Below are 24,918 nucleotides of genomic sequence, written 5' to 3'. Positions count from 1 at the left end.
TTGCTAAAGGTGTTTGCAATATTTACAAGAATGAATGTTTGATAGGAACCGACGAATTAATGAACGATCTCTATAACTTAAAATTGAAAGATATTCCGTTGAACAATATCCAAGCACAAAAGAAAACAACAACAAACAAAAGAAAGTTACATGATCCAAACCCCGCACAGATATGGCACGCTAGACTAGGTCACATTTCCCAAAGAAGGATGCACAAACTAGTGGGAGAAGGCATGTTTGACTTGTCAGACATAAATTCTCTACCTACTTGTGAGTCATGTCTAAAAGGAAAAATGACCAAGGCTCCCTTTAAGGGAAACGTGGAACGTGCACATGGTCTGCTGGATTTGATCCACACAGACGTTTGTGGCCCGCTAAGCGTTAGCACAAAATATGGGCAATCCTACTTAATTACTTTTACTGATGACTATTCGAGGTATGAGTATGTCTATTTAATGAGACACAAATCTGAAGCATTTGAAAAGTTCAAAGAATTCAGATCTGAAGTAGAAAAACAGCTAGAAAGGAGTATTAAGACACTTCGATCTGATCGAGGTGGAGAATACTTGAGTGCTGAATTTTTGGATTATCTAAAAGAGAATGAGATTCTCTCACAGTGGACTCCGCCAGCAACACCACAATTGAATGGTGTTTCTGAACGTTGTAATCGAACCTTGATGGAGATGGTTCGATCTATGATGGGATTCACTGAATTGCCTACATCGTTTTGGGGTTTTGCGCTTGAAACTGCGGCAATGTTGTTGAATAATGTCCATACTAAAGCAGTGGATAAAACACCATATGAGATATGGATGGGAAAAATTCCCAAATATTCTTACATGAGAATATGGGGTTGTCCTGCTTACGTGAAGCGGACAATGGGAGACAAATTGGATAGTAGATCCACTTTGTGCTACTTTGTAGGATATCCAAAGAATTCTGTTGGATATTATTTCTATCATCCAAATGAATCAAAAGTGTTTGTTTCAAGAAATGCCACTTTTTTGGAAAGGGAGTTTCTATTAGATAGAAAAAGCAAGATGATTGAACTTGAAGAAATTCAAGATACTCCCTCAACTTTAGAAGTTGAACCTAATCCCCTAGAACCAGTAGTTGAAGTACAAGCTCCTAGAAGGTCTGATAGAATTATTAGACCACCTGCAAGATATGCACTTCTTCATGAACAAGACCATGATGAATCTTGTGTTGGATGTGATCCAAAGAACTTTAAGGAAGCAATATCTGATACTGATTCCACCAAATGGCTTGAAGCCATGCAGTCTGAAATGGACTCTATGTATTCGAACCAAGTCTGGACATTAGTGGATCCACCTGAGGGAATCGTTCCCATAGGATGCAAATGGATCTACAAAAGAAAGCTTGGGGCGGATGGGAAGGTATTGACCTTCAAAGCAAGGCTAGTTGCAAAAGGTTATACTCAAAGGCAAGGAATTGACTATGAGGAAACTTTTTCACCAGTTGCTATGTTTAAGTCCATTAGAATATTACTAGACATAGCAGCATGGTATGACTATGAGATATGGCAAATGGATGTAAAGACTGCATTCCTCAATGGAGACATCAAAGAAGAAATTTATATGTCTCAACATGAGGGATACACATCAGTAGAAAGTGAGCATAAGGTATGCAAACTTCAGAGATCAATATATGGTCTCAAGCAGGCGTCAAGGAGTTAGAACCTCAGATTTGACAGCACTATCAAAGAGTTTGGTTTTGCCAAAAATCCTGAGGAACCTTGCGTATATAAGAAAGTTAGTGGGAGTGCGGTGACATTCCTAGTACTTTACGTTGATGACATCCTACTCATTGGGAATGATGTAGGATTACTGCAATCAACTAAAGTATGGTTGGCTAGTAAATTCTCCATGAAGGACATGGGTGAAGCATCTTATGTATTGAGAATACAGATCTATAGAGATAGATCGAAGAGGATGCTAGGACTCACCCAAGCCACTTATATCGATACCATACTTAAGCGATTCTCTATGGAAGAGTCCAAGAGAGGATACTTACCAATATGTCACGGTGTTACTCTATCTAAAGCAATGTGTCCCAAAACTGATGAAGAGATAGAAATGATGACACGTGTTCCATATGCGTCAGCCATTGGTAGTATCATGTATGGTATGATATCGACGCGTCCTGATGTTGCTTACGCTTTGAGTGTTACAAGCAGATATCAGGCGAACCCTGGTCTAATGCATTGGAAGGCCGTGAAAGATATTCTTAAGTACTTAAGAAGGACTAAGAACTTGTTCATGGTCTATGGGGGTGGAGAATTGAAATTGGAAGGCTACACTGATTCTAGCTTCCAATGTGACGTAGATGATTCGAAATCGACCTGTGGTTTCGTATTCATGCTTAATGGTGCGGCTGTCTCTTGGAAAAGTTCCAAGCAAGACACCGTTGCGGATTCCACTACTGAAGCTGAATACATTGCTGCATCTGCAGCAGCGAAAGAGGCAGTTTAGATGAGGAATTTTGTCCAAGAGTTGGGCGTTATTCCTAATGGAGTTGATCCAGTCCCGGTGTACTGCGACAACACTGGTGCTGTTGCGCAAGCAAAGGAACCAATGTCTCATCAGCGACCCAAACATGTACTGAGGAAATTCCACATCAATCGGGAGATTGTGGGAAGGGGAGACATATCAGTCGAAAGAGTCCCCTCTGCAGATAACGTTGCTGATCCACTTACGAAGCCCTTGCCAGGCCCATTGTTTGAGAAGCATCGCGAAACAATGGGATTAAAGTTTATGGGTAGTTGGCTCTAGGGCAAGTGGGAGATTGTTAGAGTAGATGCCCTGCAAGCCAACTGTTGGCTAGGGATTTTATTGACTCGGTTGTAATTAACAATCTTTATTTTAATATAATTCATCATTTCATGGTTTGTTATTTCTTTATCTGTATGTCCATGTTATCAAATATAGATAAAGACCTTGATTATACTTTAATACAAATGAATCGTAATTCGATGTTGAAACTCATTTGTAAACACTGTATGATCTAAATTCGTTCCTAGTCGATTCAGCCGCCTAAATGGATAAAGGTCGCTTGAGCTCGAGACTAGCATCTGTGATGTTGTGTACTGCGTTTCTTAGTAAGGGCATAGAGATGTCCAAACATGCAGATGGGTAGTCATATGATGATTACACCGAACAACCCTCCCTCGGACTTTCCAAGTGCTTATCATTCATCGAGAGGATAAGTCCGTGGTTATGATTGTACACCATTAGTCCTTACGACCCGGGACAACACTGAGGCTCTATATGCTAGGGCTGTGCTTTGACTCGTTTACCGGCTCCAGGAGAGTCATCAGGTGGCGAGGTTGGGTACAGTTGCGACACATATAGGAGCCAGTGCATTGTAGTCGAGGATTCACCGCTCACTTACGGGTGTGGATATCCTATGTGAACTAATGAAATAATAGTGCATGGAATCTCTGGCCAGAGTACGAGATGTACGTTGGAGAAGGAGTTCTCCAATAGTACACGCGATGCCGCTATTATAGTTATCACATAGTTATCGAACTAATATGCAACCCTCGATGAACCAATGGTTGCAGATTCGATCGGGATATATGAGATGAAAGGACTGTACTGTACGTTAATCATAATCGATTGGTTCTTGCAGGCACTATCAGTGATACCTAGGGGATCATGGGGCGATGCTACTAGACGCTCTTACCATGATCCGATGGGTGCAATCAGAAATGAGTTCTGACATTCTTGATCAAGGTGTTGATGAAAAGAATGAGGCTAATTAGGGTAAGCCCGTATAAAGGATTATGTCCTGAATCACAAAGAGTTGTGAACCCACGGCTAGCTGTATCCCTGAACCATTGAGGGTCACACAAGTACTGGATTGTTTGTTCCCGTTGAGAGAATAAATTCAAGAAGTTGAATTTATATTATATAGTAAATTCAAGGAGTTGAATTTATGATAATTAAATTTTGAGAGAATAACTTCAAGTAGTTGAATTTATAAAATTTGAGAATTTGATTTATTAAACTCAAATGTTGGGTTTATTAAATATTAAATTTTGGAGGTGACAAAAATTCAAGGAGTTGAATTTATGGTTTAAATAATAAATTCAAATGTTGAATTTATAATGTATTTAATTTATTAAGCTCAAAAGTTGAGTTGATTAATTAATAAATTAAATATGGTGGATAATATGTTTAATGGGCTTGTAGGGGTACAAGTCCAACATATTAAATAACTAAAGTATAATGGACTTTGATTAAATTAATCAATCTAGTTGGACTAGCCCAATTAGTTAAATCAAGCCCATTAATGTTAATTGTGTAATTAGGCTTTGACTTAATTATAAATAAGTGTTTCCAAGTCAAAAACCCTAGCCACCCACCACCAAGTTTTCGAGAATAACATCCTCCAAAGAAAAAAATTGGCCACCTCATTTTCAGAAAAATAAACCTTTGAGCCGTCTCTCAATTTTTCTTCTCCTACGCGAAACATCTTCTATATTTTCTACTGCAAATTAGAAGAGGAACACACTATCTAGTCGTGGACTTGATAGGAGGATTTCATCGAAGAAAGTTCGTAAGGAATCAACAAGAGCTAATCCGTTTATACCGGATTAGTTGGAGTCCAGTGATTTAATTCACAAAGGTATAATTTATAACATCCTATGTATGTTTATTTATTGAAAACCATACGAGTGTCCAAATATTATTTTGTTTTTCAAAATAAAATAAAAAAATTTTAAACTTCCGCTGCGTTTGGGCACGTAGAAAACCGAGATCCAACACTCTCTCCATCCTATTCATTAGCGTACAAATCGATTTTTTTTTTTTTTTGAAGAGAATGCATAATCGACTTCTTTTGATCATCAACATTCTTCTCAAGAAAGTTAGCATAATATTGAAAAAATATTTCTAAAGCACATTGACTTTGACTTGGGTCAAGTAAGGTTGTTAAGCCATGAACAATTGACATAATCTCCCAATATTTTAGAATTTTATCTTCTATACTTGAAATAAAATCACTTATAACATTAGTATGATATTCAATAAATTTTAAAAATATAATGAAAGCAGAGGTAAAAACATGGTTGCAGTAGGGTAGTTAACGTCAGAAAAAAATTTGGTTGCCTATTTAAAAATTTCCAACAGAGCAACACAATTAATCAAAATATCCCGATCAGAGTTAGTCAATATTAAAGCTTTTACCACAACAATGTTGTCATACAATGTAAATAATTCTTCAAAACGTAACAAAGTACTAAGCAATTGACTTAAAGAATTTCATCGAGTATCAACAAGAAGATGAAATTTCTTATATATAATTCTATTAGCAATGACCAGTGCTTTCCAATCACAACCATATCTTCTTTCACGTAATAATTTATCACATATTTTGAATCTTTCTATCGTAGTAGTCATGTATTCATCAAAGACACATTTAACACATACGTTGATAATATGACATGCACATCTAACATGAAACAAATTACTTTCTAAAATTGGTATTAATGAATATTTAAAGTATTTAATCGTAACATTATTGGCACTTACATCATCTAATATAATCGACATTATTTTTCTTTGTACGTCATAAATCTTAACAACATATAAAACATATACAGCTTTAGTATATCCGATGTGTGACGATTCTAATTTTTCTAAAGATAAAATTACTTTTTGCATTATCCAAGTTTCTTCAATCCAATGACATGTAACAATAATATAAGATTCTAATTTTATATTAGTTCAAATATCAATTTTCAAACTAATTCTACAATTAATACTTGAAATATGAGAAATTAATGATTCTTTGTATACCTTGTATATATCAAAACAATATTTCTTAAGTTTGCGGCTAGAAATATTACGAAAATCAGGTTGAGCAGTATTAGTAAATTCAACAAAACTTTTTTGTTCAGCTACTAAAAAAGGTTGACTACATTTCGTAACAAATTTAACAATGATTTTTCGAAAAATTTCTTTTGTAATTGTAAAACCTTTCGCAGCTAAATGATTAATTTATTGTTGAGTTGGTTTTCTGCCGAGTGAGTTAATTATCGAGGACAAGTTTATATACCTTGACAAAATATTTTTCTGAGTTTCAGTACCACCGACACCACCACCTGTTTTATAAGAATATTTATTTTTGAAAATTCTACACAGCAAAAGATTCGTTTGTAACTTTTTTTTTCAATGTCGAAGTGTACAAACTTTGCTCGGCCCATCATCGTGCTCGTCATCGTGTTGCTTCCTCCGACGGACAACGATGTCCAAAAATTCCCAACACCTTTGTTGGGAAGTTCCATAGCTTCTTCCTCCTCATTACAAGGTTTGACGTCGTCAAATTTAGGACGTAGCAAAATCTTCACTAAAATAAAATTTCGATTTGAAGAAGACGCCACTGAAATTAAATTCATGAATATGTATAGTAAATAGCAACAAATAGCAAATGAGTTGAAAAATAATAGCAAATTGGATATTGAGTACAGAGATCAAGAATGGGAAGAATGAGATTGTCATGTGAAAATGTTGAAAAATAATAATATATTAACAGGGGATAGTTAAAAAAATTTTGCATTTTGGCCCCAAATTGGCCATAGTTGTTGGGCCAATTAATTCCTTTTTAAATATTTTTTATTCAAAATTCAAATTGGTTATGGATATCCAGATCCGACCGAAATTGGAACCGATTTCAAACGATTTTTTTAATAAAAACTGGTTCACCCCATTTAAAAATGGGTTCAAGACAGTTCCCTAACCAGTACAGGCGAACCGGTTTTGATTCCAAAGCAAAAACTTGTGTGAGACGGTCTCACGGATCGTATTTTATGAGACATATATCTTATTTGGGTCATCCATGAAAAAATAATATTTTTTATGCTATAAGAGCATTAGTTTTTATTGTGAATATCGGTAGAGTTGACCCGTCTCACAGATAAAAATTAGTGAAATCGTCTCACAAGAGACCTACTTCGCTTCCAAACTCAATCATTGGGCTCCGATCTAGTTCTAATCCGGTTTCGGGTCAAACCCATCCGCTAACCATGCCTACTCAGTAATAACATTTGAAAATATAGGGACTATAGGACTACGTGTTATTTACAATACCATTAAGATAAATCCAGCCGACGATTTTATGTATTTAACGAAATATTTTGGGCGAAAATAAATATAAAATGCTACAATTCAGAGTTCACACGTCTCTGCTTTCTTCATCGTCACCTTTTATACCCTTGCGCATCGATACATTTCGCTGTAAGTTTTCATTTTTCCGCTCGCATTCTTCGATCATGTCTGAATTGAGTGCTACTTCTCCTGCTTACGGTACTGTTAAATTTACCAGTTCCGAATGCACATTAAAGCGTCTGTGTTTTTTTTAAATGTTGCTGAAATTTGTTGTAGTTTGAGGTATTGATTGTCTGACAATGTATGCAGCGATGAGTTTCGCGAGGAAGGAATATGAGTTTTTGAAGGAGATCGGGATCGGGCCGAGGAATTTGGGGGCTTATGTTAATGGCGTATGGCAAGGGAATGGGCCGGTGGTTTCGTCGGTAAATCCTTCTGATAATCAGGTCAGCTAACGATTGATTTTCTTCTTCTTTTTTCTTTTTGGTAGCTGGATGTGTTGATGAATTAGTGGTGGTTTTAATAATTAATCACCAGTCTGCATGCGAGAACTATTCGAGGGTGATACAATTTGGGCATTAATCTATCACTTTAAATCGATTGTGATTAGCTATTTTATTTTAGGAGAAAGTGAATTCGGTGTTGATGCTCGAGGAGGATTTTTTGTTTGGAGCGGAATTATGGAGATGCTCGAACTTGTGATTTGAAATTTTTTTTCATTGTTATATTTTTAGTTATGAAACTATCTAAACAGAAATTTTGTTAGGTTATAAGGATATTTTTTTGGCTTGATGACAGTGATGGTATGTGCTTAGGTATTTATTTTCCGGAAAAAGTTACATATGATAAACTATTGCTTGGTTGATGTAGACAATTGCTGAAGTTGCCGAAGCATCTCTTCAAGACTATGAGGAAGCCACGCAAGCATGTGACCAGGCCACCAAGATATGGATGCAGGTTTTTCGTTATTTCTCTATAGTGCTCAATGATCCAAAGACTCGAAGCTGTGTTTGAACATTATTGTTTTTTGTTAACCTAGAAAATCGAATGGCTATATTTCTGTCTCATCGTGTCAGATTCCAGCACCTAAAAGAGGTGAAATAGTGAGGCAGATCGGTGATGCACTGAGAACCAAGCTTCATCCCCTCGGCTGCCTTGTTTCTCTTGAGATGGGAAAAATATTGGCAGAAGGAATAGGGGAAGTTCAGGTATGTGATGCCATCAGGCTTTGGTTAAGATCTTCTGTTTCCTTAATAATTAGACATGATTAATTATGTTAAACTTTGATCATTATATACACTGCGCCAATCTCTTAATGATGAAGTATGAAAACATGTGCATTTCATTAATTCTAATTAAATGAAGATGTGATTAATGGTTCCAGAAATTTGTTGCAGCTTAATAACATTCAAAACATGTAAAACCACTAGCTATATATGATTTGATGTCAGAGTTTCAAGAGGCAATGTATGAATTATACAATTGTTAAAGGAAAAAAGTTAAATGATTTGCTTGCGTGTTAGAAATGGGCTTGCCATTGTCAAGGATCGATTATTTTCCTTTTTTTAACACCCAATCCATACTCCCTGCTGCCACTGAATAAATTTTGTCACTGTTATCCAGTCGGCAAAGTAAAGCAGTACAATGAGGAGATAAGACAGGAAAATGGTTACGCTCAGGCTGCAAATCATTTGTTGCCTTTTGAACCTGCTGAGGTCTCAAAATGCTTAAAACATGTTGTTTCACGACAAAAATGTTTCTTTCCTTGCTATGATTTACATTATGTAGGAAATATCATCTTTTCAATTTGGAAACCTCCCATAATTGGAATTCATTGTGTTTGCTGTGAGCACGATATTCACAACCTTTTTTCCATCACATATCGCCCCATTGATCCCAACCATATTTATGAGGCACTGATATGGAAAGTAACAAAGCAACGAAACGGACTCCCTGTGGTAAGTGCATGGATAATGGCGTTGCCAATTGCGCATGCCATTTTCCTGTAACATGGCTCGGAATAGAAAGATTATCTATCTATCTGCTTTGTACAGACGTTGAAGCCGTGATCCTAGAAGTAATTATGTCTGCTGATATCATCAAACCTCACAAGAAGACCCGAAGCACCCATCATTTCCCTAATCTGAAGCAAAAGGAGATGGAAAAGTTCATGTAACATGAAATTGGTAGAAAGCATTGGGTGAAGTGTTGAACTCCTTTGTTAGTGTTGGGGATTGGGACGCATATACCGATTAAAGAATTTATTGTGTTAAGCTTTTGATTTCCTTGTCAAAATTAACTATGGTAATCTAGAGTCTGGTCCATGATACAAAACCTGAATATGATCTCCTGTGTTAGCCAATAAACTAGCCGGATTTTCAGAAGTTTGATGAGTTATTCTTAAATTAACTTACACATTGTCCTTATGCTTTTGTCATGATCATTACTGTATTAGAGTAGCCCTTCGAAATGAAAAATTCGGAGGTTTACATTATTGAATAATATTTGGGGTTGGTTGGGATTTATTTTTGTTCTGTATTCAAAATGTCTGAAATAGAAAAATTATCCGCATAATTTGTCTGTAAAATTGTATCTCAGTTGCATTTTTCAGGATCATTACCTTGCGGTATTTTTTAATAACTTCCAAAAAAGAACAAGATCGCATGTTTAATGCTTTCTCATATCAAAGCAATGTTATTTCAGGAAATAATAGATATGTGTGACTTTGCTGTGGGATTAAGTCGCCAGCTGAATGGATCAGTAATACCTTCAGAGCGTAAGCACAACCCTGCATTTGTTCATTTATCAGCTAAATTTGATCTACTCTGTGTTTGTCCGTAGTGCTTAATTACTTCTAATTACAACATTTGCTTTCTTGGCAGGGCCAAATCATATGATGCTGGAGGTATGCTAAAAATTGTTGACACGGACTTCCAGGTTCAAAATCTTAAGTCCGGCAGAATATATAGTGATATCTAATATTTTACATGCATTCAATCAACAGATATGGAATCCTTTAGGCATAGTCGGTGTTATCACAGCTTTCAACTTTCCCTGTGCTGTGCTTGGTATGTGCATCAGGACCAATATTTATAGTAATAATTATTAGATATGTTGTTAGGCAGAGGCGAGCTTGAATTCTTTTTCCACCTTGTATTAAATACCTAGTTGCTTTTGGTTTTGATTTAGTTAATTATGTTAAAATCATAATGTTTTCATTTGTTGTCTAATGCAGGATGGAATGCATGCCTTGCTCTAGTCTGTGGAAACTCAGTTGTCTGGTGAGTCCTTCGCTCACTACTTCTAAGAGACATAATATTCAAAATTATGTAACAGATATTATATGACTTATGCTTAAAATGTTCCATAAATGATTTTCTTTTGGTTTGATGATCTTTTCGTGTGGTATGTTCTATGTCTTCTCAAACAAAGTGCCTGTTTATCCGGGAGAAAAAAAATATCTCAGTTTTTAGACTGAATCCTTATCCAATCTTCAGTTCTCCTCCTGTTTCAAACACTGTGCAAACTCTATTTTCTCCCTACTGTTTAGCTGAGTGAGCCAAAAATTATAGTTTTAAAGTCTTGTCATTGAATGAAGGAAGGGCGCTCCATCAACACCTTTGATTACCATAGCAATGACAAAGATAATTGCTGGAGTTTTAGAGAAGAACAATTTGCCTGGGGCAATTTTCACAGCATTTTGCGGAGGTGCTGAAATTGGTCAAGCTATAGCTAAAGATCCACGAATTCCTCTTGTTTCTTTCACTGGGAGTTCAAAGGTAATATGGTCTAGTACCTGTATTGTGTAGTTGTTACTACTGTGCAAGAAATATTCGAGCTTGTTTTTTTTGCAGTGTAATAAAATCTCAAAATTATATTATAACTAATCACTCTTCTTTTATATCTTCCTGGGTAGAAAGTTCTGTTGTATTTTACTTTGCAGCGGTAATTTTCACTATGATTTTGCTTTTGTAGTTTATTCCTGCAACTTTTAAGCTAGAACTATGGTGAAATTTCTTCTTGAGTTTTCCAGGATACTTTATCAGAATATTCAAGTGTCTGTACATGTTACATGGCAGGCAGGTTCAGTGGCTGCACTTACATCCTTGACTATTTTTTATTTGCTGGTTTCAGGTGGGTCTAATGGTCCAACAAACTGTAAATCAAAGATATGGCAAATGCCTGCTCGAACTCAGCGGGAATAACGCTATCATTGTCATGGACGATGCTGATATTGACCTTGCTGTTCCATCGATTTTGTTTGCTGCTGTTGGTACTGCTGGTCAGCGATGCACAACGTGCCGGAGACTGGTATTCTAAAATATTTTAGTCTCCTGTGCAGTGTTTCTGTAGAAACTTGTTAGGTAAATGTGCTAATTTTTTCACACCACTGTCAAAAATGAAGCTTCTCCACGAGAGTATTTATCAGAAAGTACTTGACCGATTACTTGATGTATACAAACAAGCCAAGATTGGAAATCCTTTAGAGAAGGGCACCTTAGTTGGGCCACTACATACACCTTCTTCAAAGGAACATTTTGTAAAGGGAATACAGAAAATCAAGTCTCAGGTTTGTGCTGTCTCTTGAAGAACTTGTCATTGACTTAGTTAATCCCTTGGCGCTTCTAATTGTTTAATCAACTCGGTGTTTTTATTTTTTTGCTTTTTATTGTATCTCGTTTCCTTTGGTTCTTCTCCCATGGGGAGTAGACTAGGATTTGTAGCCAACTTTATTCTAGTAAATAGTTAGAAACTTTTAGCATTTGCACGCTTTCTATTAAATTTTCACTATGTTTCCTCTTGTAATTTATTCAGCAAGAGTGTAATTACAGCATTGCTGATACTTTTTGAGTTGTATGTACCACTTAACATCACAAAGTTTCTGAGGGTTTTCTGGGTAAGATCAATCTGTAAAAGCTGATATGCTGTATTCTTCTTTTCAGTTAATTAGCTATGGCTTAAATAAAATCTACAATAACATAAATATATTCATCCAGTTATTTACTTGGACAATTCACATGCTCCTTGAGTTATAAAGCTGTTGACGATGTCAAATGAAGAAAATATAGATTTTGAATTTCCAATAAAGTATTAAAGAAGCATATTAACTAACTGATGGTAAATAAATTAGTGATAACAGACTTTTGCTCGGACTTGTTTCCAGAAGAAGATAAATGATTCGTTCTTGTGTGGTAGTCATATGCTGGCTGGGAAAGATGGCCTTGGTTCACTAAATTTCACCAACAGCGACTAACTTCTATGTTCTTAGCATTTCTATTTATTTTATAACTTGACCAAGTCCTGATAAATTGTTCCAGGGAGGAAAAATCATAGCCGGTGGATCTGTCATAGAATCCAAAGGAAATTTTGTGCAGCCAACTGTAGTTGAAATATCTCCTGATGCCAATGTCGTTAAGGAAGAATTGTTCGGCCCAGTTCTTTATGTCATGAAGTTCAAGGTATCTACAAATTCAGAGTTCTACCACTTGTCTGAAAGTCGCCAGCTGAGTTACACAACAGTTCACGTGGTTTGTAATTTTTATAGACTTTGAAGGAAGCAATTGAAATAAACAATTCGGTACCTCAGGGTCTGAGTAGCTCCATCTTCACTCGCAGACCCGATATTTTATTCAAATGGATCGGGTAAGTGATTAAACTGCTTCAAGAAATCATCGCTTCCCTTCTTGTGTATTTTCATCAGTTTTCGATAATAACCCTGGTAGATGCTAGGATTTGAAAACTGACATTTTATTACAATATTCTTTGTAACATTTAGTTTATGATCGCAAGCAGTTGTGAATTTGTTATTTATGAAATCATAATTTCACCTGCATAAATTTGATTCAGGCCTCAAGGAAGCGATTGTGGAATTGTAAACGTTAATATTCCAACCAACGGTGCTGAAATTGGCGGTGCTTTTGGTGGTGAGAAAGCTACTGGAGGTGGGCGTGAAGCTGGAAGCGACTCATGGAAACAATATATGAGGCGATCAACTTGGTAAACCCTACTTCTTTAATATTTTCTACATCAAAGCAAATATGTTCAAGATTTTGAAATGAATTTTAATTCAAATTCTCCCCCTCTTCCGGCACAAGCACAAGTGGGGATTTGTGATTATAAATCTCCCCGTCAGCTAGCGGAACGTTTGAAGCTTAGATATGATTTGGATTTGAAGGGAGGTGACAGAATTTAATTGATATTGTTGACATCCCATCGAAATAGGTCGGATTCGAATTTTGGAGGAAAAAAAGTAATCGAAATGTAGTTCTTACTTACAATTCTACTTATCATGGTTAGAATAAATTCACGGATTTCTAAATCCACTTTCACGTCCAAATTAATGTTATTTGATTGCCTAACATTCCTATAATTTTGCAGCACCATCAACTACGGGAGCGAACTGCCTTTGGCGCAAGGAATCAACTTTGGGTAGTGTTAAATCGTCAAATTTTCTTGCTGGAAGTTGTGCTCTCTAAATTTTATTTTAAATAATTTAGATGATTATTATTTTAAAAATAAAGTGAACTTCGTTTCATGGATAGCTCCTGCATGGTAATTTTCACTGGAAGCTCCCAATTCTGGATAATTAAATTGCATAGATTTTTCATCAGCACTATAAAGTATCTATTTAAAAGGAAAAACACTTCAAAAAGGCTCACACGACGGTGTTCTATTTAAGTTGTGAGTCTCCTTGTGATACACTTTTTTCCCTTGCCAATTTGAGAGGATAAAGCTCATTTTTTTAAAATAATAATAATAATAGTTAAATTTCAAATATTTATTATTGGGAGTTGTGTCGCCTTCTTGTTAAGTTTATCATGAAGAGAACATATCTCGTGAGATGTTCACGCAGGAGTTTTTTCGTAACATAAGTCAATTCGATTTATATTTAATGTGAAACTAATATTTTTAGTAAAAATAATAATATTTTTTTATTAATCAGATAATATTGGAGTTTCGTCTAATAAAATTGACACATTAGATTATTTGAATGAGTTCTAGTTTCATAAAATTGATACATTAGATTATTTCATTACATATTACGATTAGATCCTATAGTTTTCAATTGTAATAAATACAAATCTGTACTCCTAAAAATCTAGGTCGAAATTAAGAGCTCATCGTTCTGATTTTTTTTTTTTTTTTTGGTAAGCTCGGAAATTTTAAATATAATTTGCTTGATTTTCTATTTAAATTCAATCTTTATTTTTAATTTAAAAGAATTATTTGCAATATATGTTAAAAAGATTATTGAATATTGAATATAACCCATGTAAGGGCATTTTTCATGTCAATATATTTTGAGTTTAACAAACTTAAGTTATTCTTTAAATATAATATAGAAGATTTATAATCACAATTGATCCTTCTAATGATTCGAAGATTCCAATAATAAATTTTCATAATTGCATGCACACATACTATTGATGTCTTTTAAAATATTGATATTTAATTTATAAAGCTTATCAATCAAGGAACTAATACCAAAGTATATCAATCAAAGAACCAATACCAATATTATTTGAATTTCGAAAAAAATTGAAAATTTTAATTTCTACGTAGATAAAATAATAACTTGATTTGTTTAAACATGAAACTAAAGCCAAATTTTATCTAAAAACGGTGCAACAGATATTTTTCAAAATTCAAATACTAGGAAATAAAAAATAGTTCCTAAATAAAGTTTTTAAAAAACCAACAGTCTTATTGTCATTTTTCATATGATATAGCTTTCATCATCGGTTGAAAACCGGCTCCTTAGACAATCATTTCTTTGCACGCCAATTGGCGTATTTGGGACAATCTTTCTTCACATGCCCATCAGGTTTTTGTGCAAAAGAAACAAGTAATCACTTTATCTTGTTTCTGTTACTCCATATGCTTTGAATTCCCAGAGTTTTTTTCTTTGTTGATCAATTTCATTTTTTATTGATGCAATTATCTTGATAGTTAGATCTCAATAGAGCATTTTTAATCACAATTTGTTTCAATCTCTCCTCCTCCTGAACGTACTACGCAATAAGCTCATTCAAAGTCTACTTTTCTTTTTAAGTACTATAACTTATTTTGAAATTATTAAATTGCGCAAATAAAGATATCAAGACTAAATGCACGAGTATGTCTTACGACAATTCTAACTTGATTGATTTTAGTTGAGACACAAGATTTGACATTTTCATTATATTGAAACAAGTTTAGTCATAATAGTATTTGTCTCTACGTTTTCGTTTTCCACGAAACAATATGCTATTTGAGCAAGGAACTTTTTGACATCTTTTTCTTCAAGAATTGCATCCCTTACAGTATCTGGAATGGAGTGTTTCATAATCATCATACTCATGCGATTTGATCACTCTCACTTTTCCAAAAAAACCATTTTTATCAGGAGTGCTTGCACTGGTCAAAAAGTCTGGTGCTGTCTTCCCTTAGTGTATAGTCCAAATCCATGCCAACGAGCACTATCATAACATGCTCTTGCCATTTCTTGAAGTTTGAACCATTAAGTACTGGAACGTTGTTTAGATTGGTAGATATAGAAGATGCTATAACAAAATAGAATAAAAAAACTCACAATAAATTATAGTTCATGCATATATCTAAGTTATATACATCTTGAAAAATATACGCATGCAAGTGGTGGGCCCATAAAAAAACCTAGCACGAGATTGATATTTAGTCTTTGAACATATATAATAATTTGTAAGTGATACACTTAAATATCAAGTTATTAAATATTGATAACAAATTCAGCCAACAATATGTCTTTCTTTGAACCGAAAATTGCATGCATGGATAAATTTAAAATTATCATATATTCAATACCACATATTGTGTTAAAATTTTGCAAGAAAATAACATTTCTTTGGGCCAACCATGTCCCGCATAAATTCAACACGATCTAATGCAATGTGATATGTCTACAACCTCGCAAGAAAGTATTCTTCTCTTGTGCTGATTATTTTCGCATAGTTTTAATGCGCTTTAATGACACTCATTCGGGCCGATTATTTTATGCATAGACATACACACACTTTTAGTCACTTATTGTGTCTACAATCTGACAAAAAATAATCTTCATTTCGGTCGATTATTCTCTTCTTAGATCTATATGCACGTTAAATTATCTATCTTGTTTTTCAATTTGGGCTTCATCACAAATGACATATAGACCCAAATGAAGATCCATGAGGAACCAGATAAAATCCATTTATCTCAAAAAATCACATGCATGGGCTTCATCTTCGTTGACATATATCTCTAATGAAGATTATTTTTGGCATTCATTTTCATTGACAATTTTTGGCTTTCATCTTCATATTTCTCAAAAATTTTAGTCACCATATATCGCAACCATCACATGCATGGGCTTCATCTTCATTGACATATAACTCGATCGATTTGCGCAAAAAACGAAAGAAATTGGCCAAAGGAAATAAATCAAATCTGCGAAGCCCTAAGTCACGATTTTCTGGCCATTTCTGCGGCGGTTTCCGACCAATCGACTTCATCATATTGGGCATCCAGAGGTGTCCGACAACATGGAACTCCTTATTTCGCCAAAAACCTCCCGTCGACGACCATTTGGGCCTCATTCTGACAACTTAAATACCCAATTCCATAGCTATGGTTTGAACAAAAATAGATTTTGAATTTTTGGGATTTCATTTTTTTAGTTATAAAATTCATTGAGTTTCGATCTCCCTACAAAATTGATTTGAATTATTGACGAAAATAATAAATTAATTTTTCAGATCTCAAATAATTCAAATTTTGATCATCAATCAATAAAAAAAATTTCTCGTAATTCAACATAAATGTGACTCTGATAGCACTTGTTGGGGATTTAATAAAAATAAATATATAATTCATGTGATTGAATCCAAATATCCCAACAGATCAGGAATTAATGTCGAATTATCAGAAAATATAAACAATAGTAAACGTGTAGCATAATACATTGATTGATCTAGCATTGTAGTTATGGATCTTCCAAAACAACAAAGAATCGACCACCTTATTCTTGACTCATATGGAAGAAGAGAGAGATCTAGAATATGTGTAACGTATATATTATATGTTATTCTCTTGGGACCATAACCTTATATAATCTTAGCAGTCTTCGACTCATCATAGAAGACTAAATTGGACTGAGTTTCTATACATAAAGTAGATCATACCAAATTATTTTGGAAACTCATAATTAATTAGATTACTTTATTGGATCCTTTATTAGATAACTTGTCAATGTACAATTAATTAAGTTCGGTGAGCCCACAAAATAATTCTAATATGTTTATCACTTTTGTCAAGCTTGAGGAGTGCAGACTAAATTTTTATGCCCATACACGTAAACCCTAACTTGAATCTTTTATTTTACCCTGAATATAACTACTGTTGTGAAAAAGTAAAAATTTATGGTAAAAAGTAAAAATCTCAAACTCTCAAAATTTACCAAACTACACACTTTATAATATTTTTCTCTCTACTCAATTGTGATTTTCTTCACAAATGAGAGATCTATTTATAGGAAATCTTTACAAATAATCCAAAAATAAAATACATCATTACCTACATCATCACACACTAATTTTCAATATTTACAACTCTTATTTTCAACATTCAAATATTCAACATTCAAATATTCAATACTCACATTTTAAATATATTTTTCAACACTCCCCCTTGTGATGATGATCATAATGATTGTCTTCATTACGTGTTTTTATACTGCCTCGTTAAAAACCTTACTAGGAAAAACCCATTGGGATAAAAACCATAGTAAGGGAAAAAGAGTGCAGTCACGTAAACTCCCCCTCATGTTGACACGAACAATTCTTCACAAATTTCGTAGATTGCGCATCCCAATATTATATATGTGCTTTCTGAATATTGACGTAGGAAGTGCCTTTGTGAAGAGATCTGATGAGTTTTCACTTGATTGAATGTGACGAACATCAATACATCTATTCTTCTCAAGCTCCTTGGTGAATGCGAAGAACTTAGGAGGAATATGTTTAGTTCTGTCGTTTTTTATGTATCCTTCTTTCATTTGAGCAACACATGCAGCATTATCTTCATATAGTATCACAGGCTTCTCATCAGATGATAATCCGCATGAAATTTGGATATGTTGGGTCATTGATTTTAACCACACACATTCACGACTTGCTTCATGTAGTGCAATAATCTCGGCATGATTTGATGAAGTTGTTACGAGCGTTTGTTTCTGAGAACGCCAAGATATTGCAGTGCCTCCACGAGTAAATACATATCCAGTTTGGGAACGTGCCTTGTGTGGATCAGATAAGTATCCAGCATCAGCATAACCAATTATACTTGGATTAGCATCTTTTGAATACAAAAGTCCCAAGTCTGTCGTTCCTCGTAGATAACGGAATATATGTTTAATTCCGTTCCAGTGTCTCTTTGTTGGATATGTGCTAAATCTTGCCAACAGATTCACGGCAAAAGATATATCAGGCCTTGTACAATTTGTAAGGTACATAAGGGCACCGATGGCACTTAGATATGGTACTTCTGGACCAAGAATATCTTCATCATCTTCACATGGACGGAATGGATCCTTTTCTATGTTTAATGATCTAACAACCATTGGAGTACTTAAAGGATTTGCTTTATCCATATTAAAACGTTTAAGGATCTTTTCTGTATAATTTGTCTGGTGAATAAACATTCCACATTCTTTTTGTTCAATTTGTAAACCCAGACAATACTTGGTTTTTCCAAGATCCTTCATTTCAAATTCTTCCTTCAAGTATGACACAACTTCTTGAATTTCTTTATTCGTTCCAATGATGTTTAAATCATCAACATATACAGCAATAATTACGCATCCGGATGTTGTTTTCTTAATGAAAACACAAGGGCATATTGAATTATTTACATATCCCTTTTTCATCAAGTGATCACTTAGTCGATTATACCACATTCGACCTGATTGCTTTAACCCATATAATGATCTTTGTAATTTCACAGAATAACATTCCCTGGGTTTTGAACTTTGTGCTTCAGGCATCTTAAATCCTTCAGGGATTTTCATATATATATTACTATCAAGTGATCCATATAAGTAAGCTGTAACAACATCCATAAGACGCATTTCTAAATTTTCAGATACCGCCAAGCTAATCAAATACCGAAACATAATTGCATCCATCACAGGAGAATACGTTTCTTCATAATCAATTCCAGGCCTTTGAGAAAAACCTTGTGCAACAAGTCGAGCTTTATATCTTACTATTTCATTTTTCTCATTTCGCTTTCGAATAAAAACCCATTTGTATCCAACAGGTTTTACACCTTCAGGTGTAAGGACTATAGGTCCAAAAACATTACGTTTATTTAGCGAATTTAATTCAACCTGGATGGCATCTTTCCATTTTATCCAATCCTGCCGATTTTTACATTCACCAAAAGATTTTGGTTCATGATCTTCGTTATCATTTATGATGTCGATTGCCACATTATAAGAAAATATATCATCAATTTCATCTATATCTTTTCGGTTCCATATTTTTCCAGTATTAATATAATTGATAGAGATTTCATGATTCTCGTCAGTTTGTGGTTCTGACAGAACATTTTCATCATCATGTGTTTCTTCAGGAACACCATTCTCTATTTTGTGATCATCATGTGTTTCTTCAGAAACGACATTCTTTATTTTGTGATCATCGTGTTTCTCTATGAATTTTCTTTTTCGAGGATTTTTATCCTTTGAACCGACTGGCCTTCCACGCTTCAGGCGTTTAATGACATCATGAGTATCTTCCATTTGTTTCTTTGGAATTTCAATTCGAGCAGGGGCATTTGCAGCATGTATATATGATTTAGTTACCCCTTTTGTGTCTGCAAATGCATCTGGTATTTGATTTGCTATTCTTTGCAAGTGTACAATTTGTTGTACATCTTTTTCACATTGTTTTGTTCTTGGATCCAGATGTAACAATGATGATACATACCATGTAATTTCTTTTTCGGTATGTTTCTGTTCTCCCCCTAACATTGGGAAGATTTCCTCATTAAAATGACAATCAGCAAAACGTGCTGTGAACACGTCGCCTGTCTGAGGTTCAAGATATCGAATGATTGATGGACTATCATAACCGATATAAATTCCAACCTTTCTTTGAGGTCCCATTTTCTTTCGTTGCGGTGGTGCAATAGGCACATACACCATACATCCAAAAATTCTCAGATGAGAAATGTCTGGTTCTTTACCAAATGCAAGCTGCAATGGGGAGTATTTATGATATGCACTTGGTCTGATGCGAATTAATGAAGCAGCGTGTAAAATTGCATGTCCCCATATAGAAATAGGGAGCTTTGTTTTCATTATCATTGGTCTAGCAATCATTTGCAGACGTTTAATCAATGATTCAGCCAATCCATTCTGTGTATGTACATGAGCAACAGGATGCTCAACAATGATTCCCATAGACATACAATAATCATTGAAAGTTTGGGAAGTAAATTCACCAGCATTATCAAGTCTAATTTTCTTGATTGTATAATCGGGAAATTGATTCCTCAATTTTATTATTTGAGCAAGTAATCTTGCAAATGCAACATTTCGAGTTGATAATAAACATACATGTGACCATCTGCTGGAGGCATCAATCAATACCATAAAGTATCTGAATGGTCCACATGGTGGATGGATTGGTCCACAAATATCACCCTGAATACGTTCAAGAAACATTGGTGATTCAGTTTGGATTTTGACTGGTGATGGTCTTATAATAAGTTTTCCAAGAGAACATGCTTTACATTGAAACTTATTATTCTGAAAGATCTTCTGGTCTTTCAGTGGATGACCATGTGTATTTTCTATAATTCTTCGCATCATTGTTGAACCAGGATGTCCCAATCGATCATGCCAATTGGTTAATATCGAAGAATTATCAACTACCATGTTTGATTCAATGGGACTTATATGTGTATAATGCAATCCAGTAGGGAGCATTGGTAGTTTTTCAATCACATATTTCTTTCCTGATTTATATGTGATAAGACACATATATTTCTCATTCCCTTCATTCATTGTTTGAGTATCATACCCATGGGAATATATATCATTAAAACTCAACAAATTTCTTTTCGATTGTGGTGAATATAAAGCATCATTGATCAAAAATTTTGTACCATTAGGTAACAAAAATTGTGCTTTACCACATCCTTTAATCAAGTCTACAGGACCTGATATTGTATTCACCGTTGTTTTTGTTGGTTTTAGTTCCAAGAAATATCTTTTATCTCGGAGGATAGTGTGCGTTGTACCACTATCGGGTATGCAAACTTCACCTTTGCTCATAGCATTTTCCATATTTCAACTTCAAAAAATATATGCAATGAAATAAAATTACTGACAATAAAATGCAAAAATATAGCACACAATAAAACATTATCATATGGGCACATAAAATATTTTACATATTTATTCCACCAGCAAATTGATCATTGTCTGAGAAATCAATCAGAAAATCTCCAGCATCAAAATGAGTTAAATCACTCAAAGATTCACTTTGTTCAGTGAAGTTGGTCTCCTTTTCTTTCCCCTTTAATGATTCTTTATAAAGTTTACAAAGATGCTCAGGGGCTCGACAAATATGGGACTAATGTCCTGGAGTACCACATCTGAAACAAGAACTTTCATATCTTTTTGAGTGATTCTCATTAACACTCATATTTTCATGATGCCTTTTCTGTGGATGGTTTGGGACGTTCTTTTGAGATGAGTTATAAAAGTAACTATCTCGATTATTTTCAAAACCACGGCCGCGTCCACGACCACTTCCACGTCCACATCCACGACCACGACCACGACCAAGATTTCGTCCACGACCAAAATCTTGTTTATAACTTTGATTTTGGTTTCCAGATTTAAATTCATTTTTGCTTACGACATTTACTTCATGAAATGCCGTTGAACCAGTGGGTCGTGCCTGATGATTTCTCACTAAATTCATTTGTTCGAATCTTTCTTTTAATCCCTTCCACAAAGCCATGGGATGCCAACGCAAAAATATCATGGCTTTTGCCTTTTCTTGGGATGTCGATATGTCATTTTCTTTTATGGTCTCATTTAGACTCAATGACTCAAGATGCATTTATACATCGAGAGTCCATGGCATATAATTTTTTTTCCGTGATATCAAGAGGAATGAATTCGAGTTTTGCCAAGTTTGACATGGTGGTACTAAAAAAAATTACGATGCATTTTATTAGTTAATGAATATTGCAATACAAAGTAATGGATAAACAACAAGTACAAGTATTTGTAAAAATAAAAAAAACACACGAGGAGGATATTCTCCGATAAATAAAATACTCGTGAGTATGATAACCAAAATAATTAAAAATAACTTTGAGAAAGTCATCTTCTTTTTTCTTCGAAAAATTTGATGAAGAATAATTTTAGAGAAGAAGAGAAAGTTGGAGTGATTGAATGTGTTTGTGAGATGATATTTGTAGGGCAAAAACTAGCCGTTTTGTTACCGTTTATGACCGTTGGTGTACAAAAAATAAATGTATGTATTTGTATAATTTTATGGTAATAATATGGTGAATATAATATTAATCATGTTTAAATAATTATGTATATCACATTATTATAACGAGGTGTCGTAAGTTATTTTGTTTAAAAATCTTATAGGCTTTTATACTTGTCGTATCCCTTACCGGGAGTGTGGGATGTCGTCTTAACATCCTCCCAGGATTTATAACAAGTTTTTGAAAAATTTATTTTTATTATTTCTAATAATAACATTATATTGTATATTAAATAAATACACAATAAATAAATAACAGTAAAATAAATATAATTATTTTTGTTACCTTTTTCTTCTGTTTGGAGCTTGGAAAAGTATGTAGGACTTTTAGAGCTTCGTGCTGATAACGTGTTGTGAAAAAGTAAAAATTTATGGTAAAAAGTAAAAATCTCAAACTCTCAAAATTTACCAAACTACACACTTTATAATATTTTTCTCTCTACTCAATTGTGATTTTCTTCACAAATGAGAGATCTATTTATAGGAAATCTTTACAAATAATCCAAAAATAAAATACATCATTACCTACATCATCACACACTAATTTTCAATATTTACAACTCTTATTTTCAACATTCAAATATTCAACATTCAAATATTCAATACTCACATTTTAAATATATTTTTCAACAACTACTTCTATTATTGCTTTACCATGGAAATTTCGACAGCCACGATTAGCACGTTGGCGGGGGACAGTTTAGGATTTATTACCAAACTGTCATTATCACCCAATTATTTTATTTATTTATAAGTTTTGTAATCAAAGTCAATAAAGGAAATCACATAAAATATTATGAAAGGTAAAAGACGCCTCAATCATTGTATCCGACCATTTTAACTACTGTAAGAAATATGGGATCAGTGTCTTTGTCTTTTTTCTCAGCGTCAAACTACTTGCTATTTTCTGAATTATTATTATTATGCTTTAAATTCTAAAATAATCATACAAAATAATGGCATTATTATATTTTGGTTGCAAATAATTGATCATACTTCATCCAATACTTATATTATGTCGCTAACCTCAAAAACTTCGTCATCGTTTCAGTGAAAAATGATTAAAAAAATAAAAATAAAAATAAATTTTGATTAAATAGAAGACAAATTAATTTGTCGGTCCTTCCAAGAAATAGAAAAATTAAAGGACCATAGTGATTGCCATATCAATCAATTTTTCTTTAAGTGATATTTTGTTTCTTTGAGTGTTGTGTGTACACCCAAAATTTGGTCGGATGGTATGAATTTGTTTTTTCTTTCAATTTTTTTTTTTTCGTTTTACCATTTTTTAATTTCTTCTTTTCATTTTTATATAGCCAATTTCAAAATTTCGAAAAATACCCGAATCAATTTTTATAATTTAAAATACAAAGAAAATTTTGAAAACATACACAGCAAATACATTGGACACTAATATAAATAAAAAAAATTGCTCCATTGATTTTGAAAAATGCCCGATAGTAACCTTGAAATGTGTGGATACTCTTCTCTCCCATTTCTCACGTTTAATCTAGATGGTGTGATAGGCCAACTACCAACTCAAAACTAATAATGAATAATATTAATTTTATTTTATTATTATTCAGTCAACTATGACAATTTGATTATTTTGTTAATGGTATTTTATTTATTTATTTTTATAAAAAACAATCATTGAACTTAGTTTAATTTGAATACTTTCCAAATGATTTGAGTACGTCGTGCAAGAAGAAGGTGAAAATCTTTTCATTTATTATTTTACCTGATGAGCACGTAAATTAATTATTTAGTAATATTTATTGTGATAAACAATTCAATCTCTACTGTTTAGGCATAGTTTGATACACATGAATAAACATGTGATATATAATATAAGGATAAGTTAAGGATAAATAAGATGTAGGATATTATATTTAATGTTTGGTATGATTTTAATAAGAGTGATTAAATTTATATATTAGATTGTAATGACAAAATTAACCTTATCATAATAAATTTTATAATTTCAAAGTTGTTGCTTGAGTTCATATTTTTTTAATCTATTCATGTGTCGATAGTGCTTGCATGATTTATTTATTTTTACCTAATTTTATATATTATATAATATGATAATTGAGCCTTTGATTTTGTGACTCAAGTCAAATATCAATTTTTAAGGTTAATCGAGTGATACTAATAATTTTATTGATATTTATAAAAATTATTAATATAATTATCTCGAATTTATTTACATAATT

General features: G+C 33.7%; 1 protein-coding gene and 1 long non-coding RNA gene across 3 annotated transcripts; both read left to right on the top strand.

Moving 5' to 3' along the window:
- Positions 1-7,131: 7,131 nt before the first annotated feature.
- Positions 7,132-13,735, top strand: LOC142531020 (aldehyde dehydrogenase family 7 member B4). Of its 2 annotated transcripts, none has more exons than XM_075637002.1 (15): positions 7,132-7,259; positions 7,440-7,576; positions 8,001-8,087; positions 8,207-8,338; positions 9,834-9,906; positions 10,013-10,035; positions 10,135-10,198; positions 10,366-10,411; positions 10,729-10,909; positions 11,265-11,441; positions 11,536-11,700; positions 12,449-12,589; positions 12,676-12,773; positions 12,978-13,127; positions 13,509-13,735. In XM_075637002.1, exons 1-15 carry the CDS (start codon positions 7,181-7,183, stop codon positions 13,561-13,563), a joined length of 1,608 nt encoding a protein of 535 aa, XP_075493117.1. In that variant the 5' UTR covers positions 7,132-7,180; the 3' UTR covers positions 13,564-13,735. The 2 variants fall into 2 exon arrangements, with proteins under 2 accessions (XP_075493117.1, XP_075493116.1); XM_075637001.1 differs by having other exon boundaries at positions 7,178-7,328.
- LOC142531021 (uncharacterized) lies at positions 8,345-9,571 on the top strand. Its single transcript, XR_012816202.1, has 2 exons — positions 8,345-9,088; positions 9,185-9,571. It is a non-coding gene; the product is annotated as an uncharacterized LOC142531021 (long non-coding RNA).
- Positions 13,736-24,918: the final 11,183 nt, after the last annotated feature.

This window comes from Primulina tabacum, chromosome 17 (assembly GCF_025594145.1).
Source record: "Primulina tabacum isolate GXHZ01 chromosome 17, ASM2559414v2, whole genome shotgun sequence".
NCBI classification, from domain to species: Eukaryota; Viridiplantae; Streptophyta; class Magnoliopsida; order Lamiales; family Gesneriaceae; genus Primulina; species Primulina tabacum.
The sequence above is the reverse complement of the archived record's forward strand: the minus strand, read 5'-3'. Positions and strand labels throughout refer to the sequence as shown.